The 17,398-nt window shown below is 39.0% G+C and overlaps 1 protein-coding gene across 2 annotated transcripts; it reads left to right on the plus strand.

Moving 5' to 3' along the window:
* The first annotated feature begins 600 nt into the window (after positions 1–600).
* cmtr1 (cap methyltransferase 1) lies at positions 601–15,972 on the plus strand. Of its 2 annotated transcripts, none has more exons than XM_084737134.1 (24): positions 601–1,018; positions 2,640–2,744; positions 4,601–4,746; positions 4,914–5,072; positions 5,286–5,378; positions 5,496–5,567; positions 7,402–7,496; positions 8,071–8,143; positions 8,249–8,447; positions 8,534–8,652; positions 8,823–8,919; positions 9,116–9,248; positions 10,585–10,764; positions 10,850–10,906; positions 11,014–11,071; positions 11,193–11,261; positions 11,731–11,862; positions 12,139–12,264; positions 12,547–12,638; positions 12,726–12,794; positions 14,885–14,932; positions 15,050–15,162; positions 15,244–15,352; positions 15,528–15,972. In XM_084737134.1, the coding sequence occupies exons 2-24, from the start codon at positions 2,645–2,647 to the stop codon at positions 15,661–15,663; spliced, it is 2,475 nt and encodes an 824-aa protein (XP_084593260.1). In that variant the 5' UTR covers positions 601–1,018; positions 2,640–2,644; the 3' UTR covers positions 15,664–15,972. The 2 variants fall into 2 exon arrangements, with proteins under 2 accessions (XP_084593260.1, XP_084593261.1); XM_084737135.1 differs by having other exon boundaries at positions 601–789.
* The last annotated feature ends 1,426 nt before the right edge of the window (positions 15,973–17,398 follow it).

The following is a 17,398-nucleotide window of genomic DNA, read 5'->3' on the forward strand; positions in this document are numbered from 1 at the left end:
CTCAGGATCCCTTAACTTACATGCCAAGAACGGATTAGCCCAATGTAACACACATGCAAGACTGGTAAAGGAAAATCTAATCACTTAATCACACACACAAACAAATGCACACACACACACATGCACACACCCAAAACAATGCAATTAAAGTTTTATGTAGTCTTAACTAATGTTATCCTTAGGAACAAGACAATCCGAACTGTCTGCTCTGCACCCACATGAAGGTAACGCCAGGCCAGTTTAACTGCAGGCAGGTTTATTACAACTATCAAGTCCCTGAAATGAATTAAATCCAATTGTGCCAAAGATCTTTATTTATTATTAGAAACTGACCTGATGAAATGTATCATTCTGTAATATTTGTTTCATTTTTAATCTAGTGTAAGTAATCTAAGTTTACAGTAATACAATTTTAAAAAGATTTTGAATACAGCAGTCATAATCCAATATAACAAAGAGTAACCCAAGCAGCACCAATAAAATGAATACAACAAATAAAACAACTAAATTACAAAATAAAAACTAAAATAAAAACTAAAACAAACAGGCATTTATATAGACAGTCCTTACGTCATTCGCATCATCGCCGCGTGTCGTCAGAAAAGGAAGGACCCCTGAATTCTCTAAAAACAGAACGCGGGCTAATGTGAACTTCAAAAAACAGCGCATTTATCGGAAAAGTTTCCATTCAAATAAAAATCTAACTGGGAAATCTCGAAACATATGCGGAAGTAACGTTTTGTCGCTGCAGTCTCACCACAGAAGAGTGAAGTTTTGTCTTCTGAGCTGGTAAAAACTGGCTGGCTAATTTTAGCTAGCTAACAGCTAATGTTGCTACAGCTGCGCAGTTTCGTTGCACAGAAAACACCGTAAACACCCTCACTGACACCAACCAGTCAAGCCTGTTTGAGTTACTTCAGCTGTGTTTTCCTGCAAAAATACATGTTGGAGAGTGGCATGGGCCGACTTAACCAAACTTTGATAGATGACTGCTGCTAACTACAACATAAATACAGAGGTAACGGGTCAACTGTGCAGGAAATGCTTTCTCAGACTGTAACATTACAGCTAAATGTGAACTTCTGGCAACGTGGAAGAAAAGGACGTTTGTGTTAATTGTGATGTTGACTAGCCAGCTAGTTTACGTGTCTTCTATGTAATGAAAAGCACAAACTGGGGCTTTTTTTTTTTCCGAGATCACCAAGTGAGCTGTTTATGTGTGGGTTAATGTCAAGACTTGTTGATAATATCAGTTTTTAATGGCCCGGAAGAAAGTAATAGTCACCTAACACCTAATCCTATTAGGGCTCAGTATTGGCGAGAATCTGGTGTGATATTTTGCAATACTATAAGCAAGGTGCTATATTTCTTATTTTAATATCTATTCAATTCATGATTCTGCAATAAAAAAAAGAAACTCTTGAACAGCACTTGTCTGGGTGTCAGGGATTTCAACAGAAAATGAACCACTGCTACTAATCTTTACATGTATCACCGTATATTGTTTTTGTGAATCTATACAGTATCATAACATTTACTATTGCGATTCTCAGGTGTCTTACACCACTAAAATTTACATGTTTTGCATTGTTTACCTGGAGAGTAGGGATTGGTTTTGTTATGATTTCATTGATACTACAGGGTTTAATAAGAAGGATGGCCTGGGGCAAGTAAAATGGCATGTTGGGCAAGTAAATTTAGCAACTCACTTGTCCGACTGGACAAGTGGTAAAAAATAATCAAGCTATTAAAATTTAGATTTTTTTCAGTAATTGTTTAAGTAGTTTTTCATGCATAAATGACAAAAGGTGTTTTCAACAATTATGAAGATTTCCAAATTTTAGGAAAATAATCATAGTTTAAAGAACATTTCACCATATGCATAAAGTCGGAGTTAAAAAAGTGAACTTTCGTGCTATTATAACATTGAAGATTAATTACACTGCTGTCTAGTGGCTGGGACTTTAAACACAACACAAAATGAAATACTGCGATGAATCTTAAAAAGCAAGATCTTCAAAGCAAGTTTCCATTTTTTCTTTGTTGCTCAATTTAGACCTTGTATTTATGAGTTCAGAGCAGAAAATTGGTGGCAGTATCCACCGTATTCATACATGTTATTTAAATATGTTGAGCATTCATATATAAGAAAATATGAGTCAGTACATGTGTATTGCTAACCATTAAGCCATTAGAGTTGCAACTAAATGTTAACCTAATGTCAGTCAAAGTATAACAGCCTAAAGCGGTGTCTTAAAATATTAAAAAACATTTTAATATGAGAATAAAATTAGGAAAAGTAAAGTATCTTTATTAGTCAAGGCCGCAAATGTTCATAATTTCTACTTCATAAATAAGCTGAATTATATGCTTGTGGTTTCTAATTGATTATATTTAGATTTTCAGTTCATTTATTCATCTGTTGATTGACTAATTGTTTAAGCTTCAGCACTATCCTATCCATGCTTTTGGCTGCCTCTCAAGTCTACCTTTATTGTTTTTAATTTTTTATATGTGCATGAATGCAGATTCTGTCTCATTCTGAGATTTTGCACATATTCTGTTTTCTCTGTGTGCTGTTGCACCACGTCCATCAGACCAAGTGTCTTTTTCTTATTGTCCTCTCTGCTCTGTTTCAGCCACGATGAAGAGAAGAATTGAATCAGCATCGGCACCACTGCATGGGACAAAGAGGCGTCGTGATGACAGCAGCTCAGATGAAGAGTCACAGTTATCCAGACAAGGTAGATGGATTAATTTTTTGGGTAAAAATCTGATATTTTGTCATTAGAAGGTGGGGTAGTTGGTTGTGTGCAGGACAGATGCAGCAATGAAGAAAAAACAACAACAAAGAAAAAGAAAACTACATGCTGTTGATGAAACTGAATGACAAGACTGCTATTACTAGGACTCTGGATCTGAAAGATTTAAGTTCAGCTGACTAGAGAGCTGTTTCCTTTGTTAGCTTGTTTGTTTGTCTGCCAACAGAGAGCATGGCCTCTCACTCACCTTGTAATCCAGGTACAAGTACACCTGTAGAGAAAACTGATCTGAATACTCAAGAAACCAGAGTGAATAAAGAAGGGAAGAGATCATCATGTCATGAACTGCTACAAAGACTTGAGCTTACAGACACAGGACATAGCCTTTTATTATTGCTTGAGCTTAATAAGATGGACATTCTGGACGCATTGCAAAGGGATATAAAGGACTTGAAAGAAACTATCAATGTTATGAGGTTTGAAAATGAAGAAATGAGCAATGGCCACTGGAATATGGAAAAAGAAATCATGCCCCTCAAAGAGGAGAATGTAAGTGTGAGAGAGACTGTGATAGGTCTTCAATGCAGATTGATGAGTGATAATCTCTGGGATCAGTGAAGATGTGAAGTCAACCTCTCAGAAGAGCCAACAGTGGAAATCATCTTCTCCCAAGCACGTCATCTAGGAGAGATAGGATCGTTTGCAGAAACGGATGCCTCCTTCAAGGCCTATTGTTATTAAATTAGAGCACTTCAAGCCATGTCAGCTTATAAAAACTCTTGGCTCATGGCTCAAAGGTAAGCCTTTCTAAATCTCTGAACAGTTCCTGAGGGCGTTAATGGAGAGGAGGAACGTGCTTCTACCAATTTACCGCCGCAAAAGAAGAAAAGGCATAAAGACAAATTGATTGACAATAGATTATATGAAAAAGATAAACTTTATATGGTTTCAGACTTTACTCTCTGACTTAGAGCACAGTCCTGAGCTCACCTTTCCCCTTCCTGTTTAAACAGCACATTTATATAATTTAACAGAGTTGTATAGCAGTTGCGCATTCAAGAACGAGTACTGCAGTCCAGATAGTGGGTTGGAGCCATAAATTGTATAACTACAACTATAGACTGTATATTAAATCTTATTTAATATACAGTCTGTAGTTGAAGCAGATTGTTTCCCCTGCCTGCTCCTCCCCAGACTCGAGGAACTTCAGGCAGGCTGCCAGGAGTTCAAAAGAAGTAGAGCATTTTAATTTGACAATAATAAGTAACGATGAGTCCTACACTGTAAGTAGATCAACTTTTATAAAGATTGCTGATTTCTTCCAACTCATAAACTGTCACTTACTCGTTTGACAACCATTCAGCATTAATTACGTAACTCTAATTAATGCAAAATTGACGCAAAATTTCAAAGGAGGACACCACAGATGTAACGTTGTTGACCTGCTCACTGTACGTTATTTGACTGGACTGAAAACACAGACGGTGTATACAAGAAAGGTCAGAGCTGGCTGTATTTTCTCAGGACACTCAGATCTTTCATTGTCTGCAGAACCATGCTGCACATTTTCTCTCACTTGGTGGTGGCAGCATCATCTTCCTAGTGTGCTGGGGCAGCAGGGTGGAGGCAGCTGATGCTTACAGACTCAGTGAGCTCAGCAGGAAATCTGGTTCTGTCCTGGGAGTGGAACTGGAGTGCCTGGTGGAGGTGTCAGTGAGGAGGATGTTGAGGAAACTACTCAGTATTATGGACAATGCCTCTTAATAAAGTTCTGTCTCATTTTATCTTATCCCTCACATGATTTGTGCCTGTGTCTCTGTGTTTTTTTTCCTGTCTAGACTCGAGCCAAAATGATTCCCTCAGTGACCAGGATGATCACAGACCAGGATTCTCAATGCCCTCCATCTCGTCCTTTGATGACCAAGACACCACACAGACCTCCTCCAGTTTCTCTATGTACAACAGCGTGTCACAGAAACTTATGGTAACGTCCTGAAACTGGCACCAACACTGGATATTTAACAGTTGACAGTTTTGATTATATGTTTAAGCTTATTAAACAGTTTTTATTAAACAATTTATAGTTTTTTACAGATTTTCCCACTGTCCTTTTCTAATGCCATTATTTTCTCTTACCTCTTACGCCTTTAGGCCAAGATGGGTTTCCGTGAGGGTGAAGGTCTGGGAAAGTTTGGCCAGGGACGTAAAGAGATCGTGGAGGCCTCTACTCAGCGAGGGAGGAGGGGTCTCGGTCTCACACTGCAGGGCTTTCAGGGGGAGCTCAATGTCGACTGGCGCGATGAACCAGAGGTACGCAGCAGTAAATAAGAACTATGTAATGTTTGTGAATGTGAACTAAATGTCTATTATTGAACTAGCAATTGTTTTATTTCCTAATTTTTTTCACCCCTGCGGTCTATTTTCTTACATATCAATCATGATGACCTGTTGATGACATCTGTTGTTTCCCAACTCTTCTGTTTTCTTTTTTTTGTTTGTCTCTTTTTCTGTTTCTCTGTGCAGCCCAGTGCCATAGAGAAGGTAGAGTGGTTCCCAGAATGCACTACAGAGACCCCAGATTCAGATGAGCTGCGTGAATGGATGACAAAGGGACGGGTAAATACGAACCCATCAGATACTCTCATATAGATACATATCAAACATGTGTGCACTCATTGGTACTATTTTGCTTGACAGGTATACATTTTAATTCTTGTATTTGACTGCTTGCAGAGAAAACTTAAGATTGAGGACGAGACAGAGTTTTGCACCGAAGACCTCTTGCACACTCTTTTAAGGTGCAAGGTGAGTTATGATTTCTGTTTTCATTTTAATCCCTTTTTAATGGTACTAAAACAAACAAAATCTGTAACAGTTTGCAGTAGAAACGAGGAGGACTTTCATGGCTCTGATGGCTGATCTGACAGATGCTCTTTAGTGGGGCAGATCAAAGTACAAAACAACAAGACAGAAAAAACAACAAAAACAAACATCTTCATGTGAAATTATGTTATGAATGTGTTGTCTTTAGCACAGATAATCAAACAGACCAATGCATGTTGTCTCTAGGTAATGGGTCTGCAACCTGTGGCTCTGGAGCCGCACGCAGCTCGTTTGCTCCTCTCTGTTTGCTACCTGTGAAATTTCATTTATCATTGCTGTAGGCCTAAACTGATTCTTATGTTTTCAGATTGTAAAAATGTGTAGCCTATGCACCAAATAACAGTTGTAATATTTTGTCAACTAAAATGTCATGGCCTGTGTCTACGGCTCAGCACCTTTCCTTCTGGATGCCAAATCCAATCCAAAGAAAAGGAAAGTCTCTAAGACAAATAGCAAATTATTAAATTCTCTGTTTTTAAAAATCGCTCTTTTGATAGTAAAGGTTGCAGATCCCTGCTCTAGGTCTTCATTGGGGTCTGACTAACACATAATCAGTCTAAATTTTATGTCAGCCATGAGTAGCATTCTAGTAAATAACCCACAGAGGGTGCTAAAATAATAGCATGGATCCCATTAATGTGTTCATGCCAAAAGTTGTGAATCTACAATAAGGATTTATAAGAGTGATAACATTAAGTAAAAATATATCAAATGAACAACAAATACTAATAAACAATTATATTAATATATATTAATGAAATGTAAAATATATATACATGTCCATGTCCTAAAAATGTATTAAACAAACTTCACATACTGTCAATTAATTGAAGTAATTCAATGAGGAAATAATTATATACAAGAAAGATGAGCCAAAAGGCTGTAAATATGTTTACATAAACTTATAAAGCAATAAGCTGAAGTAAGTTCTTTTACACCAGAAAAAGATGTGAATTTTCTGAGGCGAATATAAAAATCTCATTTTGGCAAATAGTTATCTGATCTCCTACAGAATGGCAATATAATTAAAGCAAGTACTTGAGTCCTTAGAGCTTTTTCATGGCAGCCATACTGATATGAAATAGTAGACAGATATTGCCAATGATACTAATTAAAGTGCTGCTTCATTTAGTGCAGCAGGGTCTCGTCAGTGAGCCAACATGCACAATAGCAGCACCCTGACTCTCTTTGACCTGAATGGAACTGAACCCTCCAATTGCAGGCTCACATACCTTGTGTAGCTTTACTCAATTTCATTCTGGTATTATCCTGTAGTTATGTGGTGTGGGAACAACAGGAAAAACTGGAAAACACAGGGAATTTACATGAATACCCCCTCAAGTCGGAACAACAGCTTGGGAAATGGGACTAACCAAGGAGCATGTAACTGATGTGATGTGACGTTTAGGCACCTTGCTGTGTTTCCCTTTTTCAGGACTTTTGGGACTCACTGTTGTTCGTGGCGAGTGAGGATCTTAGTGGACATTTTTGCTTGCATAGCTCAGTAATTTTCAGTCTATGCTGAATGGACCAAAATCATAATAGTGTCTCAGGGAGGGAATTAGCAAACACCACCAGCTGGTAAAATATGAAAGTGGCTGGAACATTTCAGACAGAGTAATGATGATGTACTTTTAAGTGGGTTGTGAATTTTAACATTTATCTCTCAGTTGCTGGTTGAGTTCCATGTTTTAAGAAGTTAATGTTTTACCCCCCTGTAATAACTCTGTAACCACTGTGTCCTTTTGCTGTTCAGACCGTGTTTGATAACCTTGAGGGCGAAGAGATGAGGAGAGCTCGGACACGCTCCAACCCTTACGAGACGATCAGAGGAGGCATCTTCCTCAACAGGTCAGTCTTTAGGTAGTTAATGACGGGGTCAACAAATGTGGGTAATATTGTATTAAGTTTATTTGCTTTTTTTTTGTTGAGATTTTACTTAACTTAGTTATTTTGCACATATTGCAGTCCATCCAGGAAGCTGCAATGTTGCAGCAATTCATGCAAATTCAACCAACCTCCATGAATTCTGCACAGCCTTACAAATTTGACTAACTGCTGTGTTTGTGTTGATGCAAATTTATATATGTCATTTTATATATGACGTCAGTGCACCCAATGCAAATGAATCAATACAGTTATATAATTTAATTAATTCCTGCCTTTTGAAAAACTGTAGTGACAAGAATCTTCTTCATTAATGCATATATGAAGAACTAGTGGATTATTGTGTGTTATATTGCATATAATTGCTTCTTTTAATACCGTTTTTTGTATGGACATTGTATTCCCATTAATGGCAGATAAATACCTTACTTAAAGTTTACTTTCACTTTTCAAATGGAGAATCAATTAATGAGTATCTTGTGGTGTGCCAACCCTCTAAAGACATTGACCAGTTGTAGTTTGTTCTCTCTGTATTTAGAGCTGCAATGAAAATGTCCAACATTGACCACTGCTTCGACAATATGTTCACCAACCCAAAGGATCCACAGGGGGTGAGTTGGTCAAAGTAACAGCTGATTTGTGTTGCACTGAACTCTTGTTGGCTCAGCTCATGGCCATATGAACAGATGGTGAGAAAAACGTCTCTCATTATGTAGAAACCTCTGACAAAGGACCGCGAGGGCGAGCTTCTGTACTTCGGCGACGTGTGTGCGGGACCTGGAGGCTTTTCAGAGTACATCCTGTGGAAGAGGCGTTGGCACGCCAAGGGGTTTGGCATGACACTGAAAGGACCCTGCGACTTCAAACTGGAGGATTTCTACGCAGCGCCGAGCGAGCTTTTCGAGCCATACTATGGTGCGTGCATGCACATCACGTTCAGAAACTGGTTATGTCTCTGGTGATGAATGATTCAGTGGAGGCTTGACCTCTGTGTGTCCCAGGTGAGGGAGGGGTGGACGGCGACGGAGACATCACTCTTCCTGAAAACATAACGGCCTTCCGAAACTTCGTCCTGGAGAGTACGGAGAGAAGAGGGCTGCACTTCCTCATGGCAGATGGGGTGAGACTGTTTCACAGTTTCTTTACTGCAGACTATATTTGTAGCTACTTCTCAGCTTCAAAGCGTTTGAAAATCAGCAATTTGCATATCAAACAGAAGATGAAGTCACAGATTACTGCTCTTGGTGGGTTGAACTGAGATTTTCATGTTTTTTTTAATGTCTCTGGCAGGGTTTCTCTGTGGAAGGACAAGAAAATATCCAGGAGATTCTGAGCAAACAGCTGCTGCTCTGTCAGTTCCTCACAGCCCTTTCTACACTCAGGACAGGTGTGTGTGTGTGTGTGTGTGTGTGTGTGTGTGTGTGTGTGTGTGTGTGTGTGTGTGTGAACGTGCATGAATGGATGAGTCATACCAGCAAAGAGGAACACTCCTGCTGTCCTAAAAACCCTGTGAAACCAGTGAAAACATTTCTGCTCAGCCTTCATACACTCTCATCATATTATATTTATTTTGTCTCCTCCAGGTGGCCACTTTGTCTGTAAGACCTTTGACCTCTTCACTCCCTTCAGTGTGGGTTTGGTCTACCTGCTGTATCTCTGCTTCGACAGGATCTCTCTCTTCAAACCTGTCACCAGCAGGCCCGCCAACTCTGAGAGGTGGGGCTTTGTGTTTGTGTGAATGTAGATATGTGCAAGATGATCTGTGTGGCTGTTTATGCAGTGCAAGTTGGTTAGAATTATATTTTAGAGCTTGGGACTTGTACACATAAATAAATAGGATAGGCATTGTTAAGATTTCATCGATACCGATGCTTAGTGATGCTCTTATCAATCCTACTCTCCTTAATCTGATGCAAAAATTAAAAACATGATGCAAAGATGTTAAAGATTCAACAGTATTTTAACCGGGTTAGCAGGTAACTGGGGTCAAGGGCTGTGGTCATCTCTTGAGCGAAGGAGCAGCTTGTCACTAAAATGAGAATAGCTCATCTGATTCGCCTTTAAGGTCAGTCCACCTTAAGTGAGCCTGTGTCGAAGTTGTTGCTGCTTTAGAGATAACGCTAAAGGGGGAGCAATCTTTGCAATGAAGTAGGCTACAGCAGAAGCATCCATGAAAAGTTTCTGAAGCTCCACAAAAAAGAAATTCAGCATTCATAGGATGTATGACAAAACAAAAACGGACAAACACTCACTGAGGCATACATCATAAGCACACGTTGACAGTGTTTGTGTAATAACTCGCACTGCCAGAAGGGGGAGACAAAAGTGCTGCACTGCAAAGTTGCTACTACAGTAAATGTGGTTTTGCAGGTTGGTTTTATCAAGTGGCTACTGTACTGTACTGTAAGACTACAATACCCACACGTTCTGCAACATAACACAAGTAATCTGCAATGCTCTCCGACATGAATCCTTTCTTATTCATACCCAATGGGACAAACACTGTAAGTTAATTAAGTCCTAAATTCCTTTTTGAGCTTCAGATAAATGGCACTTTTTTTTTAAATGTCTGAATTTTGCCCTAAAACATTCAATCAATGAAAAATAAATCAAAACACGAAACTGTTAATTGACCATGAACACGTCACAATGGCAATTTGTTTATTTTTTTATAATTTAGTGCTGATTGGAAAAACAAAGTGCTGCAAGTAGTATAAACCTCACTATGGCACATGGCAGTGATATGATAGACATAGTGCAGCTGTGCAGACAAAAAAAGACATTTAAAAAACACTGGAAATATGGGGAAAATATCAGATATTTGGTTAAATTAAGTAATAATCAGTGATTCCCAGCTCTTAAAAAAAAAGAAATGTATTAATTGTAAATGTAGTCTCAGATTTGACATTTCCTGTGTGAAGGAAAGTATTTCTTGACCAGTGTCAGACAGAAGAAATAGGACTGTCTCTCTGCTTGCTGCTAGTTTTTGATTTTGAAGAAAGAATCTGTAGGGATAATCTGTAACTGTTTTTCTCCTCGTCACTGTCTGCAGGTACATAGTGTGTCGTGGTCTGAAGCCCGGTACGGACGCCGTCAGGGAATACATGTTCAAAGTAAACCTGAAACTGAACCAACTGAGGAACACAGACGAAGACGTCACTGATGTGGTTCCCATGCACGTCATCAAGGACGACACCGACTTCTACCAGTTTATGGTGAACTCCAATGAAAGGTAGAGACACGGCATTCACAAACTGCTTCTTCTTCTCATTTCAAAATGTGTGACTCACCAAATCTGTTTTTAACTCCCACTGCAGCCTCTGTGCAGTCCAGATCAAGGCCTTGGCTAAGATCCACGCCTTCGTTGTAGACCCGTGAGTAACCTTTCCCGTGCTTAACTGTGTGCATTTATCTCTACTGCAGTGTAGCCATGTGTGATGGCGTTTGTGGTCACTGTGTGACTCTGCGTCCGTTTCTTTAGGACTCTCTCAGAGCCGAGGCAAGCAGACATCAGGAGGGAGTGTCTGAAACTTTGGGGGGTGAGTGGAGAAACTTTGATACATGTTGGAGTAAAACTGATGTACTAGAAGTGATTTGTTGAATATTGACATTTTATTCTATGTTATTATATCTCTAAATATACTTTATATCCATTTTTAGGTCCCTGACAAAGCCAGAGTCGCTCCAGCTTCCTCAGACCCAAAGTCAAAATTCTATGAGCTGCTTAAGGTCAGTTTTTTTCCTGCTTGTTAATAATGAAAGTAAAATAAAAAATGTCGGTTATTTTTGTGCAATTTGGTAAATTTTCCAAAGTTTGAGGTTTATGCTGTGGTGGCGGTTCAAAATCTAATTTTGAAATTTAGTTGAGCTGTTCAGACAAATTGTATTAACCTCTTGCACTCCTTGCCTCCCTATCATAGGGAGGTAGGGAGGGAAGTGTTTTTTAGGGGGGAACAGAGGATCTTTAAGTACATAGCAAGTCAACAGAATGTGCCACGCAGAACTGGTATACATCATCTGAAAGCTGGGAACCTGAGGATTAATGTCAGATTATCGCTTAAACTAGTTTAAAAACGAAGCCCGCTACAGCCTCCTAAAGATGCCTGAATGTCGACCGCTGGCGTGGCCGTAGAGGTTGATAGGAAACACCGTTACTAATGGTCTGGTTTAAAATGTTAAATTTCTCTCCACTTCACAGAATTCAGATGTGGAGTCGTTCCAGTGTAAACTCACACCTCTCAACTCCAGCACACTCGATAAGCTGCGTCACATCCTGGACCACAGGTGCATTGTGGGAGGTGGAGAGCAGATCTTCCTCCTAGCACTTGGGGTGAGTCTTAAGAGACACAAAACACCAAAATGTAGGTCTTGAACTTGTGTTCTGCAGCCCTACTCCTATGCATTATTGCACACTGTAATGGGACAGTTCAGCTATTTTATTTGTAACATCATTTCATTTTTCATGGTGTTCATGGTGACCAGAGAGGCATTACTTTCTTTTTTTTTTTTTTTTTTTTTTTTTTTTTTTTTAAAGTATGGTAGCCTGTGATTGAACCTGTTCTCATCTTTTTTATCTGCTCTCTCCATTTCCCCTTGGCTTGTGTAGAAGTCTCAGATATACACATGGGATGGGAAGATGCCTGTGCGCTGGAGGAAACTGGAGAGTTTCAAGCTGGAGCTGCCAAGAGATACACTTCTGAGCGTGGAGATCGTCCAAGAGCTGAAGGGCGAGGTGAGAGATGAAATATCGCAGCCTGGATCCCAGCCTCTGCAAGCTTGGCTCCATTTCTATTAATGCTGAGACAACAGATAAGAGTTTTTCCTCACTGGATGATGTGTGCTTTATTTGCGTCATGCTTTCTTGATCTTTTCCTCCTTGCATTTCATGTAGCTTGTGGTCCTTCTAGTCCTTTTTCCCAAAAAAGAACAATTACAATTTGTTAGAAATACAACTGAACAAGCTTGTTATTTGCTGCTCATGGCTGTTTATTAATGCTGTGTATTTGATCCTCAGGGCAAAGCTCAGCGTAGAATCAACGCAGTTCACGTAATGGATGCACTAATACTGAATGGCACTGATGTAAGAGATAAGCACTTCAACCAAAGGTAGGACAGCATCAGCTGTATCATTGATTATTATACTTCTATTCATTTTCCTCTAGTTTTACCAAATAATGCCTGTTGTCTATCCAGGATCCAGATGGCTGAGAAGTTTGTGAAGGCAGTGGCCAAACCCAGCAGAACAGACATGAACCCTATCAGGTATTATTTTAAAGTTGCTTTTGGATTTTTTGTTAGTTTGTTTTTCAAATAGTTTTTGGGCTTTTTGTGCCTTTAACTTAACTCCGCTTTATTTATATAGCACCTTTCATATACACAACTAGCCCAAAGTGCAAATAGCACAATTAAAACAGCACAGACAGGAAACAAATACAAACAACAACAACAATAATAATACTAAAAAGAAAATGCAAGAATAAAATTACAACAGTATAACAGTAAAATGTTTTAAAAAAAAAAGATATATGAAGGTCAGTAGAATGAAATAAAAGAAATCCTAAGGATAAAAATACAATAAAAACCAATGATTGAAGCGTAAATGTTTTAAATTATATCACTCCCAATTACAAAATAAAAGCCAGTTTAAAAGGATGACTGTTTACTGTTTATTTAACAATAGTTGCAAAGCTTGCAGTTCTGATGTCTGATGTTAGGAGAACAAAAACAGAAAGCGCTGTCACTCGTACACTTATGGGACACACAAGGAACAATTAAAGAAAAGCAGCGGAGAACATGTGTGATCTGTCTGGAACATAAAATGAAAGATTGTCTGGTGTATGGAGGAGCCATGAAAAAAGAAGTAAAAAAAAATGTAAAAGTCAGTTCGGAAAGATACAGGTTTATTATTTTAAGGAAACAGATAATGTGATCACTTTTCTTGGTTTTGGTTAAGACTCTGGCTGCAGCTTTCTGATCAACTTTTTGGGTAAACCAGTGAAAAGGGAATTGCGTTAGTCTAAATGGTTAGGAATAAAGATGTGAGTGAGTATTTCTGCATTTTCTGAGTTGAAAAAGGTCTGACTTTGGCAATATTCCTAAGATTAAAAAAAAGAACATTTTAATAATGTTAAAATGAGAATTTGAATTTAAATCAGAAACTAACGACACACAGTAAAGGGCTGCAGACAGGGATCGAACCACGGCTGCAGCAGAGGACTCACAGCCTCAGTACGTGGGGCTCGCTCTGCCGAGTGAGCTACCAGGATAAATCCAACTATTCTGAATGCTGCTTTGTAATTTGCTTTCAGGGATCTGTTGTCACTGAAAGCACTGGAAGCAGAAAAGTCACACTTACATAACATAGTACTGGATCGTAACTAGATATTGGGGAACATTAAAGGAGTTTTATCATGAAGCTGATAAGCAGATTTAGTCTCTGGGTGCTCTCACACTTACATCATTTGATCCAGACTTTTGGACTTTTGCAGTTTGTTCCGAACAAAAATTTGGACCAAACAGCCGAATTTTGATCCAGCCGAAAGAGGTGGTCTCAGTCCAGATAAAACTGAACCATGGTTCAGTTTGTGTCTAGTGTGAAAACATTGTTTTGGACGATTCAGACTCTTGGACCAACTGCAGGAAGTTCTGGCAGCAGCAGTAACACATGGGGAGAGGAGGAGGCCAAATGTGCAATTGACATTTGGTCTGACAACTTCATAAAGAGTCAGCTGAGGGAAAAAGAACTCACAAAACTTCCAACACTTTTTATTATTTTCCAAAAGAATGAAAGAGTGAGGAAGTGAGTTGAACTGACAACACGCTAACGTCAGCGTTCACCCGTCAACAAACCAATCAACTGCAAGTATAATGAGACACAACTCAACAACAGAATGTAGGTATGTCATGTATAGTTGTTTAGTGCAGTGGTTCCCATATGGGGTCAATTTAGGGGTTTAGACGTGAAAACATTTGAGAACCACTGCCTTAGTGTAGACAATGGAACAAAAACATGAATCTTGGTTCAGATTTCAGACAAGTTCATACAATATTGAAATTAAATGCTATTTTGACAGTACTCCAGATGCTGACAAATACTGATGAGGTAAATCAAGTTCAAGTTTAGTCGAGTTCAAGATGCGTACATACAGTACAGGCATGATTTTGTGATGTCACAGTTAAAAATATGTGCATATTCATAAATGATGAATGTTTCAGTGGGTGAGATGTAATTTTAATAATTTTTCACTGTTTTATTTTTTTTGTAGAATAAAACATACCAGTTATAAATTATTATTCAAAACATATTTTTATATGTCTTAAAACTTAAATGTAACACGTCTGTTCCCAAACAGAGTGAAGGAGGTTTACAGGCTGGAGGAGATGGAGAAAATCTTTGTCAGGTATGAGCAGAACAGCTGTCCAGTAGTCAGTGTAATCTATTAAACATGTAAAGTTCCATGTAAAAATAATAATTTACTAAATGCTTTACACTTTTTTTTTTTCTTTGCCTCATCCAGACTAGAGATGAAGGTGACAAAGAGTTCAGGAGGAGTCCCACGTCTGTCCTACACCGGCAGAGATGACCGACACTTCCTTCCCACGGGGCTCTACATCATTAAGACCGTCAATGGTACGTTTAAGTATTTGTACTGCAGCCGGGTGTCAAAAAATGGCTCTTCCATCTTTTAACTACGTCCTTCTCATCCCTCAGAGCCGTGGACGATGGCGTACAGTAAAAACTCCAAGATGAAGTTCTTCTTTAATAAGATAACCAAGATGTCCACGTATGAAATGCCACTCAACTCTGCTGCCCCCTTCCAGTACGTACCGTCTTCTCTACACACCGAGTTCATTTATTTGCGATTTAATCAATTAAATCATTTGAGAAACTTCCAGTTCTGTAGAAAAAAGTAACTATCACATATGCATTAGCAGCAGTGATGATCTGATGAATGAAATGTGTCCCTTTGTCCCCCCTCTGTCTTCGTCCCCCAGCGTTTGCCACTCTGAGCGGCTCTTCTGGGCCTGGGTGGACGGCGTGATTGTCCATGACTCTCAGACGCGGATGGACCCTGAGAAACTGTCCAAAAATGACGTTTTGTCCTTCGTCCACCAGAATCACCAGCCCTGAAACACTCACAGAGCGCCAGAGCTCCGCCAGCTACAACTAGCTGGACGCAGAATGCACTAACGTGTGAAGGATGCAGAGCCATAGAAATGGTTATCAGACGATGCTTTGATTGATATTTATTTTGTCAGTAAAAGAGGGATTCATAAAAGAATGTAGGGCCACATAAATAAATACATCTACCAATACATAGATCAATGTATGGAAGCCCATTTCTGCCAGTATGATGGAGGAAAGGGAGAGCCAACAAGTCATTATGAAAAACTTTTTCAAAATAATGAGTTAGCATCTCAAAATAATGAAAAATGTTCTTGAAATAATATCTCAAAGTAGTGAGAACGCTTTGAAAGTTTTTAATTGTTTGTTTCTCATTTCTAGAAAGTTTTTTATTTTGGGATACTAAGTCATTATTTCAAGAAAATTTCTCATTCTGACTTACAGGACTTTTTCTTTCCCTATCAAATTGGCGGAAATTGACCTTCATATCAGCACTATCATGTCTATTTAGTAAACTATAGAAATTGAAGTTTTTATTAATCCCTATTTTTATTGTCCAGTTAGATATCAATTAATAAACTGCATTGCAACCATTGTCGAGGCCCTCTTGTTCCTCTGTGTGATGCTGCTTAGAGAAATCATTACAGGTTGTAAGTCAGTGGAGTTCTGGAGCTGAAGTGATGAATTGTTTGCTGTTATTTCCAGCGGTGACATTCGGGACTCGGACGTTTGACAAACAACTCTGTCTTTCTGCCTTTTCCACTGCCCTTGGCTCCATGAATTGTTCTTTGCCTCACAGGACAATACGGAGACAAAAAGCTTCTTCTGTCTCTACGCTGGATTGCATGTCTCTGTAGATGAGATTTTTACAGTTCATCGTCCGTACGATGCTCGTGTGTGTGTGTGTGTGTGTGTGTGTGTGTCACAAGAGAGATGCATCTGTGATTTGGATAAAGCTAGATACAGTTACAAATGTTAAACTATGCATCCATGTCTGTAAACACAGTCTCGCTCGCCTCGCTCTGCACCTGCTCAGAACACACGCCCTCTCCTCTCTTCATCTCCATGGAGACCGAGATCTGTTTACCCAGGCCGTCTCACCAACAGGCTCCTTGTCGTCACACCTGCGAAACCATAGCTGAAGCCTGAATGCAACAAACATGTTAATCTTATCCTCGCCATCATTTCAACGTTTACGTCAGTCCCAGATGTAGCAGCCTTTTCTCATTCATACCTGTTCTTTCACACCATGTCTGTGCGTGTGTTAAAAATTTGAATGGTGTCCTCCTGTTAGGCTTTAGGTTGTTTCTACTCCAACTTCTATTTGTGATTGTGCCTCATATCGCCTCAACTGTGTGTTTCTTAAATATTGCAAATGAGTTATTTTTTTCTTGTAAAGTCAGCTATCAATCCCTTTGATGTAAATAATAATAATGTAGTAAATAAATGGGAGATGCTCCTCCGAGAAATGACTTTCCAGCTGCCTGGTGAAATTTGATTTCGACCATGTTTATTCTGTTACTTTTTTAGAAGGGCCAGATTTGATCTGAAAAAATTTGGAATTTAAACGTGCAAAACAAATGCACCTTTTTTTCCTCCACTATATTACAAAAAAGACATGTACAAAAGTACTTGAAAAACTTTTGCAATCGGAAGTAGCTTGTTTGACTAAACACAGTGTTGTATTTAAAGGGATAGTTCACCCAAAAATAAAGATTCAGTTATTATCTACTCACCCTCA

Source organism: Lutjanus erythropterus, chromosome 15 (genome assembly GCF_056507025.1).
Source record: "Lutjanus erythropterus isolate fLutEry1 chromosome 15, fLutEry1.hap2, whole genome shotgun sequence".
Taxonomy (NCBI): domain Eukaryota; kingdom Metazoa; phylum Chordata; class Actinopteri; order Lutjaniformes; family Lutjanidae; genus Lutjanus; species Lutjanus erythropterus.